The 26,903-nt window shown below is 40.1% G+C and overlaps 1 protein-coding gene across 2 annotated transcripts in view; it reads right to left on the reverse strand.

Moving 5' to 3' along the window:
- SCAF4 (SR-related CTD associated factor 4) overlaps positions 1–26,903 on the reverse strand; it is a 57,028-nt gene that overhangs the window by 13,445 nt on the left and 16,680 nt on the right. The window contains exons 3-19 of one of the 2 annotated variants that reach the window (XM_056858102.1): positions 26,600–26,644; positions 25,200–25,361; positions 22,161–22,296; positions 19,508–19,647; positions 17,461–17,637; positions 16,774–16,871; positions 16,393–16,501; positions 15,658–15,825; positions 14,821–14,900; positions 13,930–14,120; positions 11,830–11,930; positions 11,144–11,257; positions 9,799–9,955; positions 7,763–7,923; positions 5,561–5,705; positions 5,322–5,417; positions 5,036–5,224 (exon numbers count right to left, since the gene is read on the reverse strand). In XM_056858102.1, coding sequence (XP_056714080.1) covers positions 5,036–5,224; positions 5,322–5,417; positions 5,561–5,705; positions 7,763–7,923; positions 9,799–9,955; positions 11,144–11,257; positions 11,830–11,930; positions 13,930–14,120; positions 14,821–14,900; positions 15,658–15,825; positions 16,393–16,501; positions 16,774–16,871; positions 17,461–17,637; positions 19,508–19,647; positions 22,161–22,296; positions 25,200–25,361; positions 26,600–26,644 — 2,269 coding nt within the window. Of the gene's footprint in view, positions 1–5,035; positions 5,225–5,321; positions 5,418–5,560; positions 5,706–7,762; positions 7,924–9,798; positions 9,956–11,143; positions 11,258–11,829; positions 11,931–13,929; positions 14,121–14,820; positions 14,901–15,657; positions 15,826–16,392; positions 16,502–16,773; positions 16,875–17,460; positions 17,638–19,507; positions 19,648–22,160; positions 22,297–25,199; positions 25,362–26,599; positions 26,645–26,903 lie in introns of both variants that reach the window. The other variant, XM_056858101.1, reaches the window with a different exon arrangement.

The raw sequence follows: 26,903 nt of genomic DNA on the forward strand, positions 1-26,903 counted from the left end.
TACACCCCAGAGTTTGCTGGCGGAACATGAGGAGACACTGGGCTTCCCTTCTTCAGTTCCTCCAGATTCCAGCAGACCTTTGGAGGACAGATAGGAGGAGAGGCTGGATGGGGATCAAGAGGAAGAGATAGGATATCCCAAGTTGCTGCCATCTCAATAGATGCTTCCTTGGGCAGCTCCTTCTGACACCCCCACACACACTGTCTGCCCCATGCCAAGGAAGTGGCTCCGGTGGTGCCCGCAACTGCTAACCAATCAAGTGCCTCTATTCTTTCACAGTCTGGATGCATTTCCAGACAATAGATGGTCCCCATTTTGCATAGTACCAGCTGTGCAGAGCTAGGATCAGTTAACAGAAAGACCTGGGCCATCTTCCAATGACTGAGATCAGACACTTAAAGTACCACCATTAGGCAGTGTTCATTCAGGGGGAGAAAGAGGCTCGTGGGATGGTTGTGCAGCCACCAGCCAGCCAATATGCAAACTGCTCCATGACCCACTCTTCCCTCGAAGTAGGGAAAGGTCACCAAACATCTGACAGAATGCTTGGTGAAGATGGCACTTGCTTGACAAGGGTTGGGTAGAAGTGGGAAGGGGATAATCACTCATCTCATTGGCAAGTTAATTGCTCTGGATGGGCAACCCTTTTCTACAGTTGAGAATGCTTGGTTCTGCACACTGCTCTAAGATGCCTATCCCCGCTCACATCATGCTTAGCATGAATGTGGTCCCCTCCCTGTTCAAAGCTGCCAGGGACCATATAAAAACACAGGTTCTGCCTATAACCTCTCTATGTGTTGGCAACCAAGTGTGACCCACCCATCAAGGGCTGCCTTGGCAAGCATGCTGGCCAGCTCCCTCAGCATTATGTGGCATTTGCAGGCCAAGAGGGGCATGCTGCTTCCAGGAGAAGAGAAGGATGAGGAAAGCAGCTCTACTGATCTCCCACTGCTTCCTCTTCCGGGTAGGCCTCCCACAGCCACTCCAGAGGTGACCATGGTGATGGAGGCCATCAGGAAGACTGCTGGCACCAGGGCCTGCATCCTCTCTGTCTGTGCTGGGGAGGGCATTCTTAGGGCAGTGAAATGTGTGTGGGGGTGTGTTTGTATCTTGCCAGGTCTGCCTTGCTGCCTTGGAACTGGCTTGCCAGGTTGGTATGACATCACTTATTTTGCGCTTCTTCGTTCTGTTTGTATTCGGAGACTTCTGGCCAGAGTTTCTTCTTCTGTGTTTAGATATTGGCTTCTTTTCCCATGGAAAATGCATGGAATCCCCCACAGGAAATAAAAATCCAAATCTGAAAAATAACATTCCCCCCACCCCCAAGTGCACATCCCTGGTCCTAATGCTGGTGAAATCTGTGAGCTTCTAGAAAGTGTTCCACTAGCACAGGGACAGGATGGGTATGGCTCTTCCACATATTGTTACTTATGGGCATTATGGCTGTAATATGACACCCCTCTCCTCACAAGGAGTTTTACACTGGGAACTGTGCCACCTTTGTAAAATCCAAAGCCAGCCTGAGATGTGGCTCACTCAGGTATGCAAAACCTCATACAGTAATAGAGGTGAGATGGTAAGGCAGTAATCTAATTTACAAAGAGACAAAGTAAGCCACTTTTTGAAAAGTTGGTGTTCCACACTTCTACAAACAGGAAACAGAAATTAAATCTAAGCATCCTCTGAACGTGTGTTGATATTTAGAACACAGCTTTTAAAAAATGGTTATAGAAAGCTCAGGATTGCCCTTTTAAGAGAGATTTGTTTTAACTTGTGCTGTCAACAGATGTGATGTTTGGAAGAATTCACACAAACAGGAGAATCACTCATGAGAAGACAGAAACATTGCTGAGTGGAGTTAACAACACACCTTCTCAGGATGGCAGGATGACAAATAACTAGATGCTCTTACAACTGACAAAATCTCAATTGTGAGCCTCCAGCCAGACACACCCTGCCTCCCTTGTGGGAGACTGCCAGTTGACGGATGTCTTGCAATTATAACACCGTTGGTTTTTATCTAGATCCCAAACTCATGTAAACCTTGAAATGGTACTGAGGCTGTATTATTGCCCTTGGTCCACAATCTTTATGTAGATAAGCAACAACTGGAACTGTACCTTTTGATTTCAACGGCAAAAACAGAATATAAGAAGTGGTGAACGTTGTGGACCCTGTTCTTGTTTTCTCATTGCTCTTCACAAAATAGCTATTGCTTATGTGCATCTCCACTGCAAGGTGCCATCTTACTGCCATCATGCCCAGAACGTGTATAACGCAAAGACATTGGATCACAAACAAATCTGAAGTAAGGTACCGCCACTATTCGGATGACTCCCATCTTTTCCCCTGCCATCCAATCAAACTCAGTGTTGCAATTTCAGAAATTATGTAGTACAGCCTGAAGATGGGAAAGCAGGAAAGCCAGCAGACACTGAATATCGGAGGTGTTGGCAATGACCATGTCATGATGACATTTATTAACAGTATGGGTCAGCCTCTCCTACATATTTGGCTCAAGGAACAAGATCCAACATCCCCACCTTTACCAAGTGTGCAAGTGCAAAGCACTTTCATTCACACAAAGAAAGAGAGGCAACTGAACAGCAACTCTTCACACCTTATGGGATGCTGCCCCAGAGGAGCCTCAAACTGGGATACCACATGTAGGCCCTTGCATCATTATGAACAATACAAACTGGAGATAAAACTATTTAATACATTCAATAACAATAATATAATACATTTAGGTAGGATAAAGTTCATACAGAATTCAATCACCTTTCCTTCTCTACTCAGGAGAAAGGCAACTTGTAGAAGTGCATTATGAGCATGTCTGCATTGACTACCTATAGTTTTCTAGGCGCAATCTGTGTGTGTGTGTGTGTGTGTGTATGTTTTACATCAGACCCTAATTACTCTCATATTCCTGCTAAGTTCTTACGCAGATAAACCATCCTACTGGCTATTCCAACTGCAGAACTTTTCTATTACAGCTATTTTCTTAAGACCAAGCAAATGTAATATTATTTGGATAGTAATTCATATGAATACTGCTTGCTTTTACCACCAGGGCAGGTGGGGAGTTTAGATATTTTTTTCTTCCCAAGGATTTTTTTTGTCCTGAGAAACTCTAAGAGAGTAAGTTCTAATAATCTATTCGCAATATTCATATTTGAAAAGTTTTTTTACCAGAAAATGGATGATATATTTAATTTAAAGAGACCTTTACCTGACTTGGAAAAATTGTTATTTTTAAATTTTATTTACTTCACTTATACTGCACCTTTTCCCGAATGGAGACTGAAAGTGGCTTACATCATTCTCTCCTCCATTTCTTCCTCACAACAACCATGTGAGTTAGGTTAGGCTGAGAGTATGTGAGTGGCCCAAGGTCACCCAGCGAGCATCCACGGCACGAGTGGGAATCCAAAGCTGGCCCTCCCAGATCCCAGTTTAACACTCTAACCACTACACAACACTGGCTGGAGCAAAGAGAACCACTCTCAAAAGGTGTATTTTTTATTACAAGGAAAGAAACAATCACTGAAAATTGTAACATTGGATGGAAAAAGGATAGGAATTTCAGAAGAAAATGTGGACCCTTTAAGAATGTATAGTTCAGAGAGAAATGTGTCAAAGTCTGTACAGGAGGTACCTTACACCCTTGAGTCTGGGGAAAATGTTTAATCATGTCTCTAATATGTGTTGAAAATGTGGGAAAGCGGAATTTATCAGTTTACTGGAGTGGAACTCTATAACATTGCTAACATGTTTATTAGAATGTAGTGAAGATGCTTTATATAAAATTAAGAGGTCCTAAATTTGGCAATTGCTGGTTGTAGCAAGACAAGGGTATCTGCCCAAAATGGGCAGTTGGTTAAATAAAGTGTGGAATATCCTGTTGATGGGCAAACTTTTCATGTTAAAGCAAGAAGGAAAAGATATGCTGACAGTACAGCGTTGATTTAACAATGCTGGACTCCCTTTATTACTGTCTGGATCCAGCAGTTTACTTCTGAAACAGCAAAATCCAAAAATTTAAACTGGATCTGATCTGAGGCAGTATGGATTTGGTATTGAAACAGAAAAAGAGCATACAGAACTAAGGACAACACAGTAAATTTAAAAAGAGAATATTAAAATACTGAATACTAAATAATGTTCATAGTGTTAGGTAGTTTGTTTCTGCTATCAGTTCAAGTGTATTTTTTCCTGAGACAGTACCTAGTATAACATAAAAGTGTTTCTCTCCTTAAAGTTAATGCTTATGAGATCTCACTTCAAGAAGTTTGGTGTAGTGTTTAACACAATGAACATGACTGAACATATTACAGCTTAAGACAATACCTTGTTTGGAATGGCATATAAATGAAATCTGAGATGTGAGAAAAATCCACACTGGACTGCTAAAACATTTGGCAGAGTGAAAACCTCTTTATCTCCTATTAAAGAAGTGATGCTCTGACGTTACTTCCACACTTGTTCTCAGTAACCAGATAAATCAGTTGATTTGGCAAACAAACATGATACATGGAGGAAAGCATTAGAATTGGAACTGTAATGATGAAAAATTAGGAGCTAGACTGAGGGGAAAGAAAAGTAAGTATCTGGGATGCAGATCAGATAGTTGATGGTTACCAGTTCAGGGTTAGATTGATGTATAGTGCAAACAGGGAAAAAAACTTAGGTGCAATAAACACACAACTCCTGATGATGCTGTTCTTGTAACATCTCATGGTATGCTTGTTTGAGCCATCTGAATTTTGTTTTACTAAATGCATTTACTCCCCTCTCCAATTGTAATTCACTCACTGATGACTGGTAGGAAGCATGTAGTCTTCCATTACTTATAAGTGGAGTCTTGCACTACTAAATGCTTTATCTCCCACTACTATTACCGATTTATATAGGATTGACAGCAGTGGACAGAACATTTTGCCTTCTGCAATTCTGGCTTTCTGTATATTATCAAAAGGAAACAAGCACATTAGGGGAAAAATATGTAACTCTGACAACTGAAAATCAGACTTACCAAGGAGTGGGACAGGTTGGGTGACAGACGCGGGTATGCTAGTAGAAGTTGCAGGTGGAGGAGCATTTGGATATCCTTTGGAACTATCTGCATTTTCAGCACTTCCTCTAGATCCAGAAACTACTGTTGGAATAGGGTTTCCCACTGAAGAGTCTTTTGTAGTGTCTTCATTTATATTGGCCACAGTAGCTACAACAGAGTAATGTTAACAGTAAAAACTTTATGTAAGTGGCGCACACACACACTTCTGTTACAGTCAGTTTTAAAAGCATACAAGTACACTTACAGTTTGGGATATTTACTACTGGAGAAGGAGGAACTGAGACTGGAGGAACTGAAACTGGAGGATTAATAGGTGGTGGTGGTCCAGGAGGCAGAAATCCTATGAAGGAAGAAATAGTAAAGTATCACTACTAAAGTACAAACAGTTGTTTGTACTCAAATTTATCTTTGAACTAAAGGATCTCTTCTGCACACTTTGTGTATAGTTCATATACAAGAAAACTTCCTGAAGTATTTAGTTACCTGGAGGTAAATGCATTGGGTTGAAGCCAGGACGCAAAAATGGTGGGGGTGGACCAAATCCAGGAGGTGGAATTCCTAACGGAGGGGTAAATGTTGGCGGTTGAAGTGTACCAACCATTGGAGGACCTGGCTGATGTGGTGGAACCTAAAATGGAATGCAGATGTTTAGTTAACACATTTCTATAGTTATAGATACTCAGATATGAATCTACAGTATTAAACCCATGTGTGTGATCTTTGTTCCATTTTAATAGGGCTGAATCTCTCCACTTCAAAATAGGAACACAGCAGCCACTCCTTATGAAATCTTTTCTCTAACTGCATTCTGTCTTTGCCAAAAACCAGTTTCATAATGGAGAGGAGCTACTTATTTGTGGGTAAGAGAACTGCAAACTCAGACGGAACTTTCTGGCCAGGGTGATCCATGCTCTGATCATGTACAGATTAATTTACTATAACACACTCTACAAGGGGGGCTGTTTTTGAAAATTGTCCAGAAACTTTGGCAGATCTAAAATACAGCAACCAGGCTACCATCAGGGCTAAATACAGGATTACATCAGCCATGTGCTTAACCACCTGCACTGGATGTAAACAGCTTGGGCCAGGGTACTTGAAGGACCATCTTCTCTCACACTGTCCAGTACACCAGTTAACACCCTCCTCTCAAGCCCTGCTCTCTGTCCCCCTACCTGCATAAATGGGGTAAGGGGGTGGCAACCAGAAACAGGTGGCACCTTACCTGTAGATTAGAACAATCTTCTCCTTGAGACTTGTTTGTTACCTACCCTACTCCCTTTGAGGCTCCAGGCCAAAACACTGCTTTTTATTCATGCTTTTAAATAGGAGGTTTAATACTATAAATTTGTTTTTAAAGCCTGCTTCTAGCCTGTTTTATGAAGATCACTGAAAGCTGCTAAATCTTTTTATGCTGTGACTTGGCTTTTTAGTGGCTAAGTTAATTTTAACAATCTGTTTGCTGTTCAAGGATTTATCATGTTTTACTTGGTAAGCTGCTTCAAGCAGGTGTGCTGGAGAGGCAGTATATACATTTTTGAAATAAATAACTTTTGGGTGGTTTTCTCCCATTTCTCCCACCGCTAATGAAGAATGCTGCCTTTAAAATTAAGGTGGGGGCAGAGGCACTCCAGGACAAAATGCAAGAGGTGGCATTCCTAAAGGAAATACAGCTACTTTTTACATATACTTTTTAACATTTTAAGTTTTTTTAATTAACATAGCTCTGCATTAAAAGGTCTGATTTCTAAACTAAATGCATGTTTATTGTAGTATTGTGCCATGCATGGCTGGGTCTTTACAACTGGCTACAAGAAATAATCCACAATTTGCTGACCCCTGTCAAAATATTCACACCTTCAAATCACCTTAAACTGATTGATTCCAGTTCGTTAAAAAAAAAAATCCCAGTTTTAAGAAGTCAGTCAGCTTTTCCATAAAATAATGTTATCACGTACAAGATCATTTTATTCTTTTTTACTGTCAACCATCAGCAAACATTTGCAAAATCATATATAATTATCAAACATATGTGCATCTTTACATTACATTAGGATTTTGCCACTTCTCTACTCAAACTGCCACAAGTGCAGCAGAATCTCAAAAAATCCATTATTTGAATGTATCTTAATTTACAATTTCCCTGATATTTGACCAATTTCCATTACTTTCCCTGACCAATTTCCATTTCCCCGACTTCCCAGAAAGTGACAACCCTGTCATTGCAAGAGTGAGATTCATTCCCTTTACACAATACATTGTTTACTTATTTCTTCAAGTAAATAACTCTTCCTGGATTGACCACAACTAATAAAGAGATAATTTCACATGCAATTTACCTAACTTGTAGTGAAGACTGAGCAGAAATGGCTGCTCTTTTATCGGATGTCATACCATATTCATAGGGACTTCTGAAGATAATGAAAAATTTGTGCACAGAGTGCAAATCCTTCCCTCCCTCCCCCCAGCATCCTGAAATGTCCCCCTTCCTCTTCCTGGAGGAGAGAGGTTTGTGTTTCATTTAAAAGTGTCTTCAAACATTTTTAAACTTAAATACAAAAAACTAAGACGTAATAACACCTCACAACGACATTACCATGTCAAAACAACTCATGGAATTTGACCTTGCTTCTGAAGAGCAACATTAATCAAGCTTCATGAGAGAAAGAATAAATACAATCTTACCTGTGGTGGAGGCACTGTTATTGGAGTAGGCATGGGAACAGGCATTTGAACTGATAAAGTTTTAGCTATGGGTGATGTTTGTTCATTGTGTGCAGCTTCGCCTACTGCTCCTCCATTCTGGGCTACTTGGTTTTCTGATTTTTTTGGAATTCCTTTCCATTCTAGAAAACAATTGAAATAATGTAAATATTTCAACTATAAAGCAAATATCAAGTTGTTAATTTTAACCTAACCTGCAACTTCCTGATGTGGTTACATCACTGTATATTAAGATCAACTTATTTAACTCCCTCAGTGGCAGCCATTATAACAGTATCTATTTCTGAAGTCCTGGTTCTGTGCAGACAATGAAATTAGCACAAAGGCTGGACATGGTCCTACTTAACTGGGGGAACTCCCAGGTATAAAGAAAAATATCACTCCATGACACTTCCTTGCCCCAACCCCCTTCAAGGTCCTTATTGTCTGAACACAAGCACAGGGACTACAGAAACGCCAGCTTTAGAATCCAGCTAGCAGCACTGGCCACAAAAGCAGAATCAGAGACACTGGCTCCTTACAGCTCAAAGAGCTCAGTAAAGCTAGCAGCAAAGAGGCACTGGCACAGTTAAATGACAAACAGACCACCTCCATGTCACTAATCTCCCCTACCATCCATGTTGCTGAGCTAGAATGGGAAAAGGCAAGGGTAGTGGCTAGAAGGGTTTAAACGAAGAGAAGAGGGGAGTTAAGGGTATTTTCCAGTTGTTCCAACGGAAGCTTGGGAGGGAGCTGATTTTTTTTCCCTTTTGGAACAAGTGAAAAGCTTTTTTAAAACAAGGTTTTATTCACTCAACATTATTCACTCAATCCATTGTTTTTTCCAATGTAAAAATTAGGAAATGTTGGGGAACACTGAAAACAACTCCCTTTGAATTTTTCTTTCATTTATAATCAGTGGAATGCTTTTTAAGACAAGGCTTTACTCATTTAATGTACAGCATTCAATGTTTTTAACAGAGAAATTGAGAAATTTAAGCCTTATCAGAGCACCTGGATGAAGAGTGGACTGTAACGTACCAGTTTACAAGTGAGAAAGGTGGAGTATAAATAATGGGGGGAAACTGTGCTCTAGGATATCTTATAAAAAGGATGCTGCTTTCATACCTTTAAAACGACTAGGCACTGTTCTGTCATTAAAAACATTTCTAGGGGCCAATTCTGGAGAGTTGTTTTCCTATTTGTAAATGACTACATTAAACCATTTTTTAAATACGCAAAAGTCTGTTTTACACATGACATTTTAATTTCATGAAACTAACAGAAAAGGAAGTTTTCATACCATTATATTGTGTTAGTCCTGTTTCATTCTAGCATATAACTACCTATTAATTTCCATGCTTAAATTGGACTCCATAAACCAAAGGTATCTTCTGTTCAAGAGTGTCACAATATAAAGCAGCATAATACTAACCTAACCACCGTTAAAACTGATCAAATATTTGTTTCAGTTAAACAAAAATTCAAATTGAGTGCGCAAAAAGTGATAATATACTCCTACTACCTATGGGTAGCAAAAGAGGGTCTGAATTAAATGTTATATAAAAATATATTTAAAGAAAACATGATAGTCCCATCATTTAAGGAAAAGTTGATTCAGGCAGGGGAGATTTGGAGAAGGGAAGCAATTGGAGGCATGTTTAACCTTTTTCTTACTTGCCACTCTCCGGTAAAAATTTCCTTCCCCAATCTGCTTTCCCGTTACAGGATTCTAAATTACTGGAACCCTACCAGGTGAAAAAGCAGTTTAGGAACAGGGGTGGAGTTGAAAAATGGCAGGCAATAAGACAGTTAAGTGCACACACCCAGCTGTTTCCCCATCCAAATGCCACCTGCTGTGGCATATCCATAAAAGGGGCCCACTGAGCTTTCATTTGGTACAGCTCAGTCTTAAAAGAAAGACCAAAAAGTTCATTAGAGTTTTATCAAGTCCAATGTACTCCACCTATAAACATTTCCCCCTAAATAAAGATATGTTTCATAAAAACAGGTCTTACCAGGGCTAAGTGTTTCATTGTCCAACATTCCTCCTTCACAACAACTTTCCAGGTCTTCAGGCTTAACTTTACTCCATGGTATGTATGTAACACCTAATTCTACATCCCAATACTGCTTATAGTCCGGTTTAATTCCTTTATTTAAAGCCCATGCAATCTTTGGGAAGAATGGCAACATTAATATTAATCAATGAGATATTTTCTATCTTATACAGAAAACATTTTCTCTCAGAGAAATGTAATTCAAAAGTCAGGAAATGAAATATATACCATATGCAATGGGAAATTTATTTTAAAAAAACATGCGGAACTGGAAAAAATCTTTTAACAGGCAGACAAAGGGCTACATCATACAATCTAGCTGCCATGTGAAAGTCTCTTAAAGTGTTGCACAAAAAGTGTTTTGAGCCACTGTGACCAAATTAGCCACTGTGAATCATTCCCTGCCAACAGGTTTGTCTTTGTCCCACCACTAAATAGTCCTTCAGGCAGCCTGCAGCTATGTTGAGACAAATCTTATGATGAACAAAACGCAGGAGTCACAGGAGAAGGTAATTAAGTAGAGATCAAACAATTAAAGATTCTTCCTCGCCCATTTAAATATTACGGGTTTTGTATATATTAACTAGCAGATCTACACAACAAACACATTGTATTCTGGGAAACAGTTCTATCCCAAGTCAAATTCCAATGTATTTTGAGGTACAAAAATGTGTTTGTCATTGTAAAAGACTTTGTTTCACTATACTCAAACAGCCTGAGCTTGAAAATACACTTTCAAATGAGGCGCAAACATCTTACACTAATAAATGCTGGTGTTGCTTGTACCTTGGGGTGTGTTTCATACTCCAGCTACTCTTCTGTTTACAGAAAACACTCTTAAGTGTTAAGTGGCCGCATTTTGGGGGCAATGTTTACTAATATGGAGGTGAGAAGATGCTGAGAGTACAAAGTTGTAGAGCCACTTCTCAGTGCATTCTACCAAAAAAGGTGAAACTGGAGAGGAAATTTGCTCCAGTGTCAGTAACATGCCTGCCAAGTATTTATTTCATTCATGCCCCACTTTTTCCTGCCTAAATTGGTTCACTGCATTCACTCCTTCTCCATTTTATCTAACCCGGCTAGGCTGAGGTAAGTGTATGACTGGTCCAAGGTCACCCAGAAAGCTTCCATGACTGAGTGGGAATTTGAACCTGGGTCTCCCAGATCCTAGTCCAGCACTAACCACTACACCACACTGGGTCACATTAGGTAAAGCTAACAAGAATTTTGATAGTTTCTCAAAACCATTCTGGATACTGATTGCCGAAAGTTTCATATCTGTAAAAGTTTACCAGTATAGTACCTTTATAGGTTTCTGATTGACTTTAAAGTTTCCTCGGCTGAGTTTTTGCAGGGCACGGTTTGCATCTTGTCTCTGCACCATTACAATATAGGCACATCCTCTTGGTGGTATCATCTATGGTAAATTACAGAAACATTACTACAAAGAAAACCAATGTTACAGGAAAGATTATTTTTTAAGTATTAAAATCCTGTTCTACAAATGTGCCTGCAAAAAAAAAAAAGGGGGGGGGGAGCATAAATCATAGTCCAGCAGCTCTGGCCACTGCAGAAATGAGACTTGCCTATTTTCAGTATTTTTAGTATTCAGTATTTCTGAAATGAATTTCTGCTTTTACACTCACAAGATAATGCCCAAGCCAAATTAAAAAACAAAAAGTGCATTCCACATGGAGGTGCGGAACAGAGCCCCACGTCTGGAGAGGCAGCCTCCATATGCACGTTTGGCTCAGAGGGTGTAACTTAAAAATAAGAATTAATTGGTGTTTTGTTTTACCCACTAATTAAAATGCCAGTAAACTGGTGCTTAATGGCCTGTATCCTACCACTCCACTGCTTCGTCTGAAGCCTCCAGCCTAAAGATCCTTCCTCTGACTGTTTAAGTGGTTCTTCCTTCAATGGAAGAGATACTTCAGCTGGAGTACTTAAGGTCCCATTGTTTTCCACCTTTTTGCATTTCATACTCACATTTATAGATTCAATTGGGCCAAACTCCTCTAGAAGACCGCCAACATCCTGCTGTGATGTTCGTTTGTCCAGCTGTCCAACCCAAAGTGTAGTACTGCAAACTAAAAGAGGAAAATGGTATGCTGGCTTCAATGTGTGTGTGTGTTTTAATTAAACTAAGGTGTGCTTTTGTCTTTTGCAAACACCTTTTCCACAATCACCATTAAGACAGTAATGCAGCCTAATGCAGTTAAGCAGGCTGATCAGAGACTTGAAAGCACTTCACTAGGCTATATTAGAATATACTGAAGAACCCTGGCAAACTGAATAAGGAACTAACGATCATTTGTATAAAGCATATCTCAGTTGCTACGTACAAAGGATTACATGACAGAACAAAGCAGACCACATCCAGTGGATCTTAAAATTTCTTGTGAAAAAAAAAAAGATAATGTAATGAGGTTCCCTTGGTTAAAGGGGAAAAAATTGGCTTGTTCTCTGGTGTACTCTCCAGAATAAACTAAGGTTTTAATTGAGGGGTTGATATTTTAGCTCATTTTATAGTGTCCTCTAGCCTGAGAAGTGTTTTATCAGCCTCGCTTTAAGGTGCTATAAATTTTAGACTATTTTTACGCTCTTGCTGGGTCTTCAGCACTGGGCCTTTAGTAGTTTATTGCTACAACATTTGTTCTTATGTTTTGCTTTGTGATCTGCCTCAAACAGAAAGGTTGTATAGAAATTCTCTAACACGCAACTGGCAATATTTGAAAAAAAAATTAACTTTTCAATATCTTTTTCTGTAAACAAATTTAAACTGTTAAAGGGCTTTGATAATCTGCAGAAACGTGAAGTAGAACAGTATATATTGTAGTAGAAAAGGGCAAGAGTCCAGTAGCACCTTAAAGACTAACAAAAATATTTTCTGGTAGGGTATGAGCTTTCTGAAGTATCTGGGTATCTGAAGAAGTGAGCTGTGGCTCACGAAAGCTCATACCCTACCAGAAAATATTTTTGCTAGTCTTTAAGGTGCTACTGGACTCTTGCCCTTTTCTACTACTGCAGACAGACTAACACGGCCACCCACTGTGATTTAGTACATATTGTGTAACACAATATCAGTTCCTTAAGTTTTAAAAATAACAAAAGAGAAAACCCAGTTGTTATTGCTATATAAATTAATATTGACCCACATAACTCTGTAAAGTACACCAAAATGTGACCTGATGAAACTTGGGCAAATTTTGGCATAGATAAAATGTGCGGTCACCAAGAATATGCCTTTCCACACAAGAGGGGAAACTTGAGGTCTTTTCTATGACGTCACATTAAACATCTCAGAAACATACATATAGTCAGGGAGAATCTTTCTTCTTCTCAGCTCCCCAAAAAAAATGGATTGAACTTGTCCAAGGAGCTGTAGCTTGACTCAAAAGAGTTCCAGCCCTCCACCCAACCTTCGAGTTGGAGAACTCTAATTCTGTACAGTGCTTTGGAGGAACTCTGAGCACTTTAAAAGTGCAACAAAGCACAGACAAGTGTCAGCACTCCTCCCAAGCTGCACTTCCCACAGTACTCAGCAAACACAGTACTCAGCAAACCTGCAAAGAACAGCACCACTGTGAGGATGATCCCTTTGCTCCTTTCCCAGCTCTAAGCTCAGGAGTGAATGACTCAAGCTTGCCAGAGGCAGGACAGATGCCTGTCATAAGTTAAATTCCAATTTTTGTAAATGCACATATGAACATTTAGCTATTAGTGTTTAGAGATTCTCAGAAAATTCTGTGGTCCAATTAAATGGCACTGAAAAACTGGGTTTGGCTATAGTGAAACAATTTCACATCCTGGCCCTTGCATGCTGTTTTAGCACACTTCCGGAACTCTGTGTTACAGTTACAGGTACATGCTAAAAGGGATCAAGGGAACGAGGAGGACAGAAGGAAAGATAGGCCCAGCTGTGCTCTGCCTGAGGTTTAATCTTTATAAATTAAGGCATCAGTTATTACTACAAATTTCCTCATTACTAAGTACACATCATCCTAAGAAGACTGCAAGGGCTAAAACCCTTGAAAGCAAATATTAATACCATTTTATTTCTTTCGAGAAAAGACAAATAGGACTTACCACTAACAGTCTCTGGTTTGACTGGAGGTAGGCCTTTTGTTCTGCGCTCTCTTTCTCTCTCTCTTTCACGCTTTTCCTGGGATCGAGACCTAGGAGAATGGCGGCGCCTGTCCCGAGATCGGGAACGAGAACGACGATGGCGTGATCTTCGAGTCCGAGAACTGGACCTTGATCTTCTCCTTTTGGGTGATCTGATATCAAACAAAAATATTAATGTAGTAGTTTGCTTGCCCTGATCTGATTGGCCCAAGCTAACCAGATCTTGTCAGACCTCAGAAGCTAAGCAAGGTCGGTTCTGGCTAGTACCCTGAAGGGAAACCACTCACTATGCAGAGAAAGGTAATGGCAAATCACCTCTGTTAGTCTCTTGCCTTGAAAACGCTATGGGGTCACCGTAAGTAGGTTGTGACTTGACAGCGCTTTATACACACACACACACACACACACACAATTACTTACTAGCTACCAATCAATAAATTCTCCTTGAAGGAAAGCACCCCACAAGCAGGTGTCTTTAAGAGCAATACTTCTAGCTGCCACTGCAAACCACCCTTTTCCTGGCTTGAAATTCCACAACCCAACCTTTTGCCCAGCAAAAGATCTGCTTGGCTGGAATGGTGGGCAGTTATAAGGCAGATTTCAGGCTGGTGGTTTTGGGAAAGAGTTAAAAATGACCTGGTTTCAAACATTTCCAGGAATTAAGGCATTCACAGTTCTAGTTTATATACCACCACAGAGGAACACTTGAACATTAATTCACAGTGAATAGATTTTCTCATTGGATACTTAGGAAGCAATTTTGTTTGAAAGCATGGCTTCAGAACAAAATGTTTTAGCTCTTAGCATACTGAAATCACCAAATACACAATATTCATTATCTGCACTGCTCACCTTGATGCAGATCTAGATCTCGACTTTCTGCTCTCATGCCTCTTCACTTCTTGAACAGGAGGTTGATCCACTTCCATTTCCTAAAACATTCAGTGAATATTTATAATCGCTACCTCAATTTCATTTTGAAATCTATTTCAACTCTAACATTAGATAGTTAACAGTCATGTAATGTGAGCTAAACACACTACTGCAATTATATCTGAAACTACAAAAATATTTTTTGTTTCTAGTCAAGTTTGTTTTCTATAGCTGGGAATCAAATGCATGTCCATTCCATCTGATAAAAGAATTGTGCCCACTGGCATTTTCCACACTCAACATCAGGCTAATGAAAGATCTCATGTTATAGGTGTTATGTAGAGATTGGTGGAAACCACTCCGCCATGGCATTCTCACTCTCCCAATCCTACTTTCGCATCATGAATGATCCATGACAGCCCTGCAAATAATTTCCAGTTGGTTCCAGAGAGATTCTTTTCTACTTAATTCGTTAGAAGGATGGAAAGAATACCACTACCCATGAGAGCTGAGCAGGGTAGGGGTGACGGTGCGTATTACATGGAAGATATTTCCTGCCACTTCTGTTTGATACTGATAATGTGAAAGCCCATCCTTATTCTCTGGCATAAAAGGAAAGTGATTATGAAAACATAATGGGTCTGAAGGACTCTGTGGAAAAAGTCTAAAATGACAAACAACTGAATACAAAATAGAAATCATTGAATTCAAAACAGAAGACCGTGATCATGGCCATGCACCATGAAATTTGGCAGCAATGTTGGTTTTACAAGCCACATATGCATTAAATAAAAATAGATATTAAAAGTTCTTCACCTGCTGATGTGCTTTCTGTATATGGGATTCACTTTGTGCTATAAAAGAAGGTTGGAAAGATGGCTGCACTTGGGGTGAAGACTGTATCACAGGCTGAGCCATGGGAGGGAACTGTGGCGTAGGTAGAAGGCCATAACTTGGCATTTGACCATTTGGAGGGAGCGGGACCTTGTAGGAGAATATACAGGCATTTTTAATTCGTTTCAAATCAAGAACCACCTCTAAAAGACATAAGAAGAGCCCTACTGGCGATACATCTAATCCAGCATCGTGTTTACCACAGCTGCCCACCAGCTGCCCTAGGGGCTCAACAAACAGGACATGGAGGCCAAAGCCTTCCCTGATGCTGCCTCATGGCACCAGTATTCAGCACTGGTATTGCTGCCTCTGAATCTGGAGATTCCCTTTAATCACCATGACTAGCAGTCATTGATGGATTTCTCTAATTAATCCCTCTGATCACCTTTCAAAGCCATCTATGCTCATGGTCATCATCTCAGCCACTGGCAGAAATTTAATACTTTATTCAATAAAGAAGTATTTCCTTTTGTCTGACCTAAATTTATTGTCCATCAGCTTTATTGGATGACCCTAAATGCTAATAGTGAGAGAGTATAAAAGAAATTTGTGTCCACTTTTTCCACCCCGTGCACAAGTATATAAATCTCTATCAATATAAATATTAAGTAATGAACACACCACACAAGAAATGATAGAAACCAATAATTTCAATACCTGGTGGTGCATAGGATCCTGTTGCATTCCCAGCATCTGCTGCTGGAACTGATCTATATGTGGGAGTTGTGGATAAACTGGTTGCTGTATGCCTTCTCCTGGAAATCCACTAAGAAATAAAAATATTTTCAGTAGCATTTTTACTACTGAATATTAATACATCCAACTATTTTTTTTACTCAATTTTATATTCTTATACTAAGTACAGTGTCATTCCATTGCTCAGAAACAGTTTATAATATTCAAATGTAATTATAGAACAGGAAAAACATGTATAGGAACTTTTTATAGAACACTGTATAAAATAAGCGTCTAAAGATTAAGAGACTCCTACAATGTCACCGTGAATTTTAAAGTCTGTGTGTTTATCGCAAAGCTTACAATGCTTGCTGAGAGACTGAAGGAGAAGGTGATGAATCCTCTTTCTTTGACTCTTCCACACCTTCTGGCTCATCATCATAGTCAAATCGATCTAGCAGCTTCTGAAAGATATTACATTGAGGCAACTCTCTTTTCTTCAGAAACTGATTAACACAAGTAGTCAACCCTCCAAGTAGTCAACCCTGTTTATGAAACTGACATGTTTCTGAATATTTTACAAGCCTTGAACTATAAAGATGTGTATTTTGGCATTAACATAGGAACTCTCTTGACCCTTCTGTCTTTTCCTTATATTAGGGAATAGCTCTTTAACGCAAGAAAACAGAGCAAGACTACACCTAAACGATTTAAAAAAGAAAATATTCCAAAATACGGAATGATCTGAAATACAGACCACTTCTGGTCCCAAGCGGTCCAGATAAGAGATACTCAACCTTAACCAAACATTTATGGGGTGCTTGCCAAAGTATCATCAATTCATCAACATATTTGATGAAGTAAGCTTACAAAAGTTTATTATAGAATAAATTTTGTTAGTCTTTAAGGTGCCACTGGACTTCTGTTCAGTCATAGGGTGGGGTATGTTTTACAGCTTTTATGTTGCTCGTGTAAGTTTGTAGGCTGCCCTGGTCCCCTTTTTATGGTATAATTAAGTTAAAAGTACCCACACCCAAAACAATTCTTCACCTTATCAAAAGATGTCTTTTGCTCTGCTGCTGGAAAATCATGCTTTTGTTCTGAGGGTTGTGTTGTTGTAGTCTGCAACTGGGAAGTAATTGCTTGGACCTGAGCCATCATGTTGTTATCAATCACTGGAGACTGAGGTTTTGGAGGCTGCTGAAAAGTCTGAAGAATCTGTTGGAGCTGAAGTATAAAACATACAGTAGAAACTCTAATTTGGGTACAGCCATGAGCAAATACCAAAGATGATATACAGCAATTGCCTTGTTTGTAGAATGATGTACGCTTTCCCTCCCAACCCGGTTAACACATCAGGAAGCCAACTTCATCGCGCTATGTATGAAATATTAATGCATCTGCTATCGTGGCTGACTATCTTTGTAGCCTCAGAGCTAGAATGGAAGGGGGGAAAGAGAGTGTGCTGTAATGGACAGCTACCATAATGGCACGGAAACAGTGATGTGTTATGACTACAAGACATGCATATGCTTTCTCCATCACCTGCCCTTAGCCCTTAAATCAGGGGTGGGGAATGTCAGGCCTGGGGGCCGTTTAAGGCCCGCAAAATAATTTGGCCTGGTTCTTCGTGGGTCCTGGCAGATCTCTAGCTCAGAAGGATCTAAGACTGGCGATCTGCCCCTTCCCAAGGACAGGAATAGCCTCTATTCAAGGGGGTTGTGAGTTTGTTTTGCCGAGAAAAGGAACCTTTTCCCCTCTTGTAGAAGAGTCGTTAGCTATGGAGCTGCTAGGACCACCCAAGAAACTGTGTTAACCCTTTCCCATCCGGGCCGTGGAGAAACGTATTCCCTCTGTACTACAAGAGGGCTGGGGCGGAAGTGGAGCTTGGTCGGCTAATTTTTATGTTGATAATTTTGTATGATGTTATAAATATCCAAATGGCCCTTGGCAGGAAAAAGGTTCCCCACCCCTGCCTTAAATGAAGTACTAGTATCAAAAAGGAACCACCAGGAAGCTCAAAAGGGAAGTCTGCTATTCAGATGTTTGGATGGGGTACTTGTCGCTCATCTCAGAGACACTTGTGAAGGTTCTTGGGAATGCAGAAAGACACATATGCCCAGTAACTGCTTAACAACAAAACATTTCTAGGTTCCAGCTGTGCTGTATGATTGCGTTCAATAGCCAGTTCTTGAAGGAAGAGGCTCAACCTTGGCTGGCGGCGGCACAGTCTTCTGCTGGTAAGTCAGGCCACAGGGAAATCAGGCCATCCCTCATCCCAAAGCCAATCCCCTCCTCTTCCTCTCCCAGCTTCTTCTCCTTCTATTTGCTCATCTTGTCATCTTTCTCTTTCTTTCTCTGCCTCTTCTCATCCTCTTTTGTGCACCTGTCTTGGTCGCTCCTCCTCTTCCTGCCCCACCCTAACCACTGTCAGCTCCTTGCCTACTTTTGTCCACCTTTTACTTCTTCTGGGTTGGTGAACGAGGCTGGAGACCGCCACCAAGCTTTTGTCATTCATTCATTTTGTGGGGCTGCCTGCCAGATGAAGACTGGGCTTTGTTGTTGGGCTGCCGTGGGGCTCCCTGCTCTGAGTCACTTGGTGGGGAGTGGGCCCTCATCACATGGGCTGGCTGGGGTTGCCGGGGGCCCCTCACAACACCCAAGAAACAAACTGCACGACTGACCAACTGTATGTTACAGATATGCAACATCACATCACACAACACAACACTTTATTGGCATATAAAAAGAAGAACATACATTTGGGTAAAACTGAGTATAAATAAACAAAATTGGATAAAACCATCCCAAATCAGCCATTAAGGAAAGCTACACACTATTCACGATACCTGACTGCTAGCTGTAAGAACCTTGCCACTGAAGATATGCAACATTCAATTTAAAACCAGGAGTAATCAGTAAGCAAGAGAATTTCACAAATAAACTTCACTGTTCTCTAATGAAAGTCCCTCCTGACATTTCACTAACGGTTTTTACCAGTACAGCGTTTGAAAACAACATTGCTTATATTTTATATTAGGTAAACATTTTGCTACTCAAATTTAAGTTTATTTTCATACAAAAATTCTCAGCTTACCTGCTGTCCTTGTGTTGTCTGAAATAACTGAGCTACAGCTGCGAAGGCATCAGAACTGGGCAATTGTGGCACAGTAGGTACTGAATTAGAAGCAACTTGGGGAGGCTCAGATGGATTTGTTGTGGCAGGAGGTGGGGAACCTGCAAAATAAAGTATTTAAACTTAACATTGCATGTGTAATTACGCTTTATACTGCAATGCAAAAAAATTAACCAAAGCCAGGGAGGTTGACTTGTGAACACTTCCAATCATGGGAAGGGATAGTGGTTCAGTGAGAAAGCATCTTTTTTACATGCAGAAGGTACCAGGTTCAATCCTTCAAGCAGCAGTTAATGTGAAAGATCTCTGCCTGAGACCCTGATGAGTCACTGCCAGTTACAGTAAACCAGCAAAATGGAAATTCCAACCTGGGTCTTGCAGACCCTGCTCTGAAGCTGTAACCACTATACCACCCTAGCTTTCATAGGGTGGCTGCTGTTGAACAGTAGCAAGCAGCCAGCTCTAGTTGAGTCATGGAAGTCAGGTGGTATCAAGCCACCCAGAGGTCACTGCCAGGCCTAGGGTAGCCAAACCTCCTGGTGTCCTGGAGACCCCTTGGAATTACAATTGAACTCCAGACAACAGAGATCTGTCCCCCGGAGAAAATGGCTGCTTTGGAGGGTGGACTCCATGTCATTATACCCTGCTGAGGCCTCGTTCCTCTCCAAACCCTGCCCTCCTTGGACTCCACCACAAAATTTCCAGGAATTTCCCAACCTAGAGCTGGCAACCCTAGGCCTGGCCCCAGTGAGTCACTCAAAGGCCAAAACAGGCCTGGAAAGGGCCCTGCCCCCAATCCCTGACTTTTGCTCACAGAAATTGAAGCCTGGAATGCTGTGGTTGTCTAGCAACAGCCATTGAGAGAATCCAATGCTAAAAGCTACAAGTGCTCCTTTAATCATTTTGGGTTTTTTAAACCCCTCAATGTATTTTTTTTTTAGAGTTCACATTTTTCTGCAAACTTGGAGCCCTTTTCAGGTTTGTAGAAAGATCTGTCTTGCCAATTTACAGCTTCAGTCACTGGATTTAAGTATCCAAATATTTGGCCAAATTTGCTATTTGAACATAAGACAATGCTGTACAGTATCCCATTCTGTTACATGGAAAATATGTTAACTGGAATGTTATCCCTACATCTGGAACACAGGAGTAAGCACCAGTCACAGAAATACTACACGTCAAAAGGCATGAGGAGAATACTTGTCAGAGAAGGAATATCTTAACTGTTCAGAAATCATTGACGCTTCGAATCTTTAGATAACAATAAACTAAAAGATTGATGGTATAATGAATTAGGTCCAAGTAATTTATTTCTCTTCCAAGATTTTAAAACTGTTAAATGAGCCCGGGGCCCTAAGAGAAGGCTCTAATCTCATCAGGGCGGCTGAAGACCCCCTTGGAAGAGCTAAAATGCACATTGGAAACTGGTTTTGGATTACTTCCGAGGCTTGATAAATTATCCTCATTTGAGCCCCACACTTCAACTCTGTAAAGGAGATGAGGGATGATCTTACTTTCAAATAGTTTCAAAGCTGGATCAATTAAATGCCCTCCTTTTGAGTAATAAAAACTCAGAATGGACCCCACTACCCTGAACGCCACGGATTTCACCATGTCCAAATGGTCCTTCTAATTTAAAGTCTCCTTGAATGTCACACCAAGATAATTTACTACATTGTGCTATTGAGTTACTCAGAATGTTCCAGGAAGACGCTTTTACACTTTTCCTAAAAACCATTACTTTTGTTTCCCCAAAGTTGATGTTAAGATCCTCTTCCTTACAGAATAATCTCAATTGATGCAATGATCTTCTCAGACCTATTTTGGTCAGGGAGATTAGGACCATGTTGTCCGCATATAACAAAAAAATTTTGTTGTCCCAATGTTGGTGGGACAAATTGTGGCCTGATAGACTCCCCACAACATTATTTTTGTATAGGTTGAACAATAAAGGGGCCAACACAAACCCGTTTCACGACCTTACAAGTTGGAATTTTATTAGTAAGGGAACATGAGACTACCACCCTGATTTGGGCGTAAGTATCAGTGTGTAGCTCACGTATCAAAAATAATTGCCACTTATCGTTATTCATATCCGCTAGCTTTAACCATAGGCAAGATCTGTTAATAGAATCAAAGGTGGTAGCCAAATCAACAAACACAATGTATAGGGCTTTTGTAGGACCATTTACTCCAGAGTGGGCCAACTGATAAGAGTATTTGGCATTGATCAGTGGCACTGGAACCTTTTCTAAATCCTGCTTGCCCAGGATGTATAATATGATTCTCTACCACCCAGTCTTCTAGTTTTAGCAGGAGGTATTTACTATATAGCTTGGCCGCTATATTGAGGAAACGTATCGGCCTATAATTTTGTGGGTCCCTTTTATCCCCTTTTTTATATATAGGTACAACAATGCTTAATTTCCAACGGGGGGGGGGGACAGAGCCTGTGTCATTAATTTGTGAAAATACTCTAGCCAAAACTGGAGACCACCAATTGGAAAAAGCTTTATATAAGTCTGGGGGTATTAGGTCTTCCCCGGGGTGATTGGTTCAGTTTATCAGTACTGGTAGCAGAAGCGAACCTCACACTTACACTTACATTCCCTACCTTCATTATTAGCAGTATCTTCTGTCATTGAAGCTGCACTGCTACTTCCTGCTGCCATGTCCAGGAGAGGCTGAATTATTTCTATTTTAAACACTCCGTTTTTCTGCCATAAGTTGAGGACACGAACTATCTTGCTCTGTTCAAATAAAAAAAGATGTGTCGATATAATTTTTTAAAAGTAATTTACTTACTTGCAATCTAGGTCCTTAACAGAAAACATTTCTCCCCTGTGTACATACCTGTTCTGTTTGTACAGTGAGATCAAGAGCACTACAGGGGTCTTGGGTTCATACACTTCCTTCCCCAACTTTCAAAAAAACATGTAGAGCCTTACAGTTTGGGCACTACCTTCTATGCACAGTGGCGGAAGCAGAATGATGAAAGAGTGCATGAACCCGAGATCCACTTCAACTCTCACAATCTGTACACACAAGGGGGCAGAAGAATCATTTCAACAAGACCCTAATACACAGATATAAAAAAGAACATGTAAATAACACCAGACAGCAAGTTATACACAAAACTAGGATTCCAATTGGATGTTTTCTGCCCTGGTTCTAATATAATTTGCTCTGTTTTGCATTCAGTTTATGGCACTGGGTGCTGCATAGTATTGTAACAGATTTCTACCCATACCAAAGGAATTAATTTGTGCTCAGTTACATAGAAACCGGAATGTCTAACTGGACACAGAGCAATAAAATTCTGATCAGACCGGTTTCAAGTTGAACTGTCTTTGAGAGAGAATTTACTCTGGATAGCACAGCATACTTTATCAGGGGACCTGGTGCTTTAGTTCTCAGCAAAACAAAAACTTTTGCGTTAGATGTCTTTATAAAAATAAGATCCACATCCTTTTGTTAAGCTGGTAAGAAGTATATATACTAAAGTAAAGACTAAGCATACAAAACTAGTAAATAAAAAACTTATAAAAACAAAATCATTTATCACATTAAACCATATCTACCTCCCTTTAGGTATATACATATTAGATGCAAAGTTCTGTATTTAGAAGGGGCTGCAGTGCACAAGAAACGCTTACCAATATGCAAGGCCTCCTTGACCTGAACTCCAACCACAGAATTTTGATTAATTCTTCACAAAACAAGTATTTGTATTGCAATAAGGAACAAAGACATTCCAACCCTTGCAGATAATGCCATAAATTTTCTAATGCTGAAACGTTGCTATTTTTAAGTAAAAGTAATTGAAATATATAGCTAACTATTTTAACAAGTATCAAAACTACTTAAGAAAAGCTTCTCAAGGCAAAACAAAACCTATTCCTTTTAACAAAATAATAAAACTGTTCTCTTCTTTTAGCATGGTCGAAGGAATTACATCATTTAGGATTGGCTTGCCATCTTTTTTATAAACTTGAATAGTTTGCAATTAAACTCACACAGGTTATAAAGCTACATAGGAATACATGGGTTAACATACCAGTGATATATACCATCCATAATCACTCAATAGTATGGTATTCTATCCAATGAATTGTGAGTGGAACAAGTTTGCAGGTACAGCTCTTCCAATCCCCCTCTCTCTCCTGTGCCAACTGAAAAGCTGTTCCTAAGAATCAGGAGATCCTCAGGAACAGAGCAAGGTGAAATGAAGGGGACCTATGGCAAGTTGGCGGTAGAAATCCCTCCATACTATGCATGAGCTCTTGCTCAGTTCACACAAGACTGGCCAAGAAGAGAGGGAAATGATTTTTGCCAATGGACTCGAGCTGCAGCCCCTTGTACTGCATTCCACCCCTTTCCTGAGGTTTGCTTGACCCCTCACAAGCACCTTTTGGGGACCTGTAGGGAGGCTGCGCCCTGACCTGGATGGCCCAGGCTAGCCTGATCTCGTCAGATCTCGGAAGCTAAGGAGGGTCAGCCCTGGTTAGTATTTGGATGGGAGACCACCAAGGAATACCAGGGTTGCTGTGCAGAGGAAGGCACTGGCAAACCACCTCTGTTAGTCTCTTGCCATGAAAATCCCAAAAAGGGGTCGCCATAAGTAGGCTGTGACTTGAAGGCACTTTACACACACACAGGGAGGCTGCCGGGAGAAGAACAGGGAAATCTGTGCTGTGACATCATCCCACTCACAGCTCACTACATTCAACCCATAATAAAGAAAGTACGGAGAAATTCTTTCCGTAATGCTTAATGAACAAAGAAAAAGACCTGCTTGTGCACCCCATCAGCAAGTGCCCATCAACCATATGAGCAACAGCAAACCAGAAGGGAGATCATACACAAGAGGAGAAGAGTTGGTTTTTATAGCCTGCTTTTCTCCACTGAAACGAGTCTCAAAGCGGCTTACAATCCCTCCCTCCCCCACCCACCCCACAACAGGCACTCTGTGAGGTAGGTGGGGCTAAGAGAGTTCTGAGAGAACTATGACTAGCCCAAGGTCACCCAGCAGGCTTCATGTGGAGGAGTGGAGAATCTAATCTGGTTCTCTAGATAAGAGTCTGCCAGTCATGTGGAGGAGTGGGTACTCAAACCCTGCTCTCCAGATTAGAGTCTGCTGCTCTTAACCACTATACCACACTGGCAACACAATCTTTTTTCTACAGACAGTGTATGGATCACAAAACTTGGATACTGCTGGATTTTTTTTGTTCTTTTATCAACATAATATACACAAACAGCAAATTCTCCATGGCTGCCATTCACATCAAATTTTGTTTGTGCTAGCTTTGATATTAAACATACACTATGTATTGCTTCGGATACTTGGATCCCATACTCCAAATAAAAATACTTTCAAAGCATATCACATAATAATGAAAAGCTCTTCCATGAGGGCTGGAAGTGGTGAGAAAGATGGAGCTCAAAATATATAAAATCCCACTATAAAAGAAATACTCAACATCAGGAACTAATTCAACAGCAAGATCTCAAACATACAACTATAAAGGGTATGCATGAGATAGACTAATTTATGCTAGAACTAGGGATGAGAACTTCCAAATCACTTTCAGTAAAGTAAAATCAGTATTTCATAATATTCCCCGCCCCCCGGCAAATCTTTGTAATATACCTTGTCTTCCGATGGACAGAGATATAAATACTGGAATGTAGCAGTTATATTTTTACAGAATCTTGGCCCGAAAACATCCTTGTCTGTTCCAAATTGATGACGAGACTGACGAACAATAGAGTCAATAACATACAGTCCAGGAACTTTATATTCTGGTTTACACTAAAGAGAGAACACAGTTTCTAGTTACTCAAATTCATATTCAGCATACCAAGTAATGTCTATATAATCATAAAGCACACCTATCAAATTGGTTTAAAAAGGTACATTTTAAGCAGGAGAAGTTAAAGCATCTGTAAAACACAAAAAGTTGTTCCTTTGTTGGAATCTGAACACCAGCGGTAATCTCCTTTTAAGCGGTAATCTCCTTTTAAGCGTGGACCACAGGAACCCAGGTGCACATCAAGCAAAGTGCATATAATCAATATGCAGTGATGCACAGTCACTGAAGCGATATTCAGTGGAACATAACATACATTCCTGATATGTGATTCATGCCAACCAAAACTACGGATAAACATCAGAAAATATATTCTATGCATGCATGCATCAGCTGCACATTATGGCAACTGTATGGAGTTAAGGAACATCTTGGAGATGGAACAGGCGTTCATTAAAGTCACTATGCCCTATGTGGGAGCAGGGCTTTGTTCAGTAATTTTTTTTCTTGGTCAATAATTTGGTTATCAAACAATGTCAAAAGCAAAACTTAATTCACAAATACACAATTTTATAAATTGCAATGTTATAAAAAAATGGGGAACTAGTCAGACCACAAGCCACAGATTGTTTACAAAGCTCCACATTTATAACAGTCAAGTACATGATTTTAAGCCCCAATTTCAACTGGAGTTAAAAAATAACCAAGAATAAGATTACAGACCCTAAATAACACGAATAACAATAAGGTAATCGGATCTATGCTGCATCACAAGTAGCCTCCTTAACTCTTCTAAGTTTAAAAAGGAGCTTAGAAAAGATACTGTGCAAAAATGTGGTGGCTTGTATGAGTCCTCTGAATAAATCCAGTTGTTGTTGTGGGAAAACACTGCCAATGTCAGTATTTCTTAAAATTCTTTAAAGTCTTAATTCTTTACAAGTCATCAGGAGGCAAAAATATCTATCACATTTCTAGGTGACAACACCATGATCCGAGCATCCTTAGGTTCTCCCGGTCTTATTTTTGTATTCAGAATCTTTTTGGGGCATCGAGAAAAATTCCCAAATATGTAACTCTGATTCAGTCTCAAAAATTAATGACAACCAAGAAACCTAAAATCACCACTTGATCAACTACTGTTAAGTTTCCTGGATACTACTAGCAACTCTATAATCACATTTTCTGTTGTCCTCTGGAAAACATGTCATTCTGTAAGTATCAGCCATATTAATAAATTTACCTTTTTTATAAACTTCTCTACAATCTGGACTACATGCTTGTAAAGCTGAAAGAGATAATTAAATAGCATGTTATGATCAACGAAATGTGTTTGGATGCCATAAGCTGTTTAGAATAATGTATTACTACGCATTTAATAAATAAATAAAACTGTATCAAATATTGTAAAACAGGAAGAAATGGGCCATTTCATTAAACCTATCTGAAGATACAACCACCTCTAAATCAGCTCAGCCATTACAGGTTCCAGAAGTAAAGATTTTTTAAGAAGGCTATATTACTCATGCTATAATACTTTGAATGTG

This window comes from Euleptes europaea, chromosome 12 (assembly GCF_029931775.1).
Source record: "Euleptes europaea isolate rEulEur1 chromosome 12, rEulEur1.hap1, whole genome shotgun sequence".
Lineage (NCBI taxonomy): Eukaryota > Metazoa > Chordata > Lepidosauria > Squamata > Sphaerodactylidae > Euleptes > Euleptes europaea.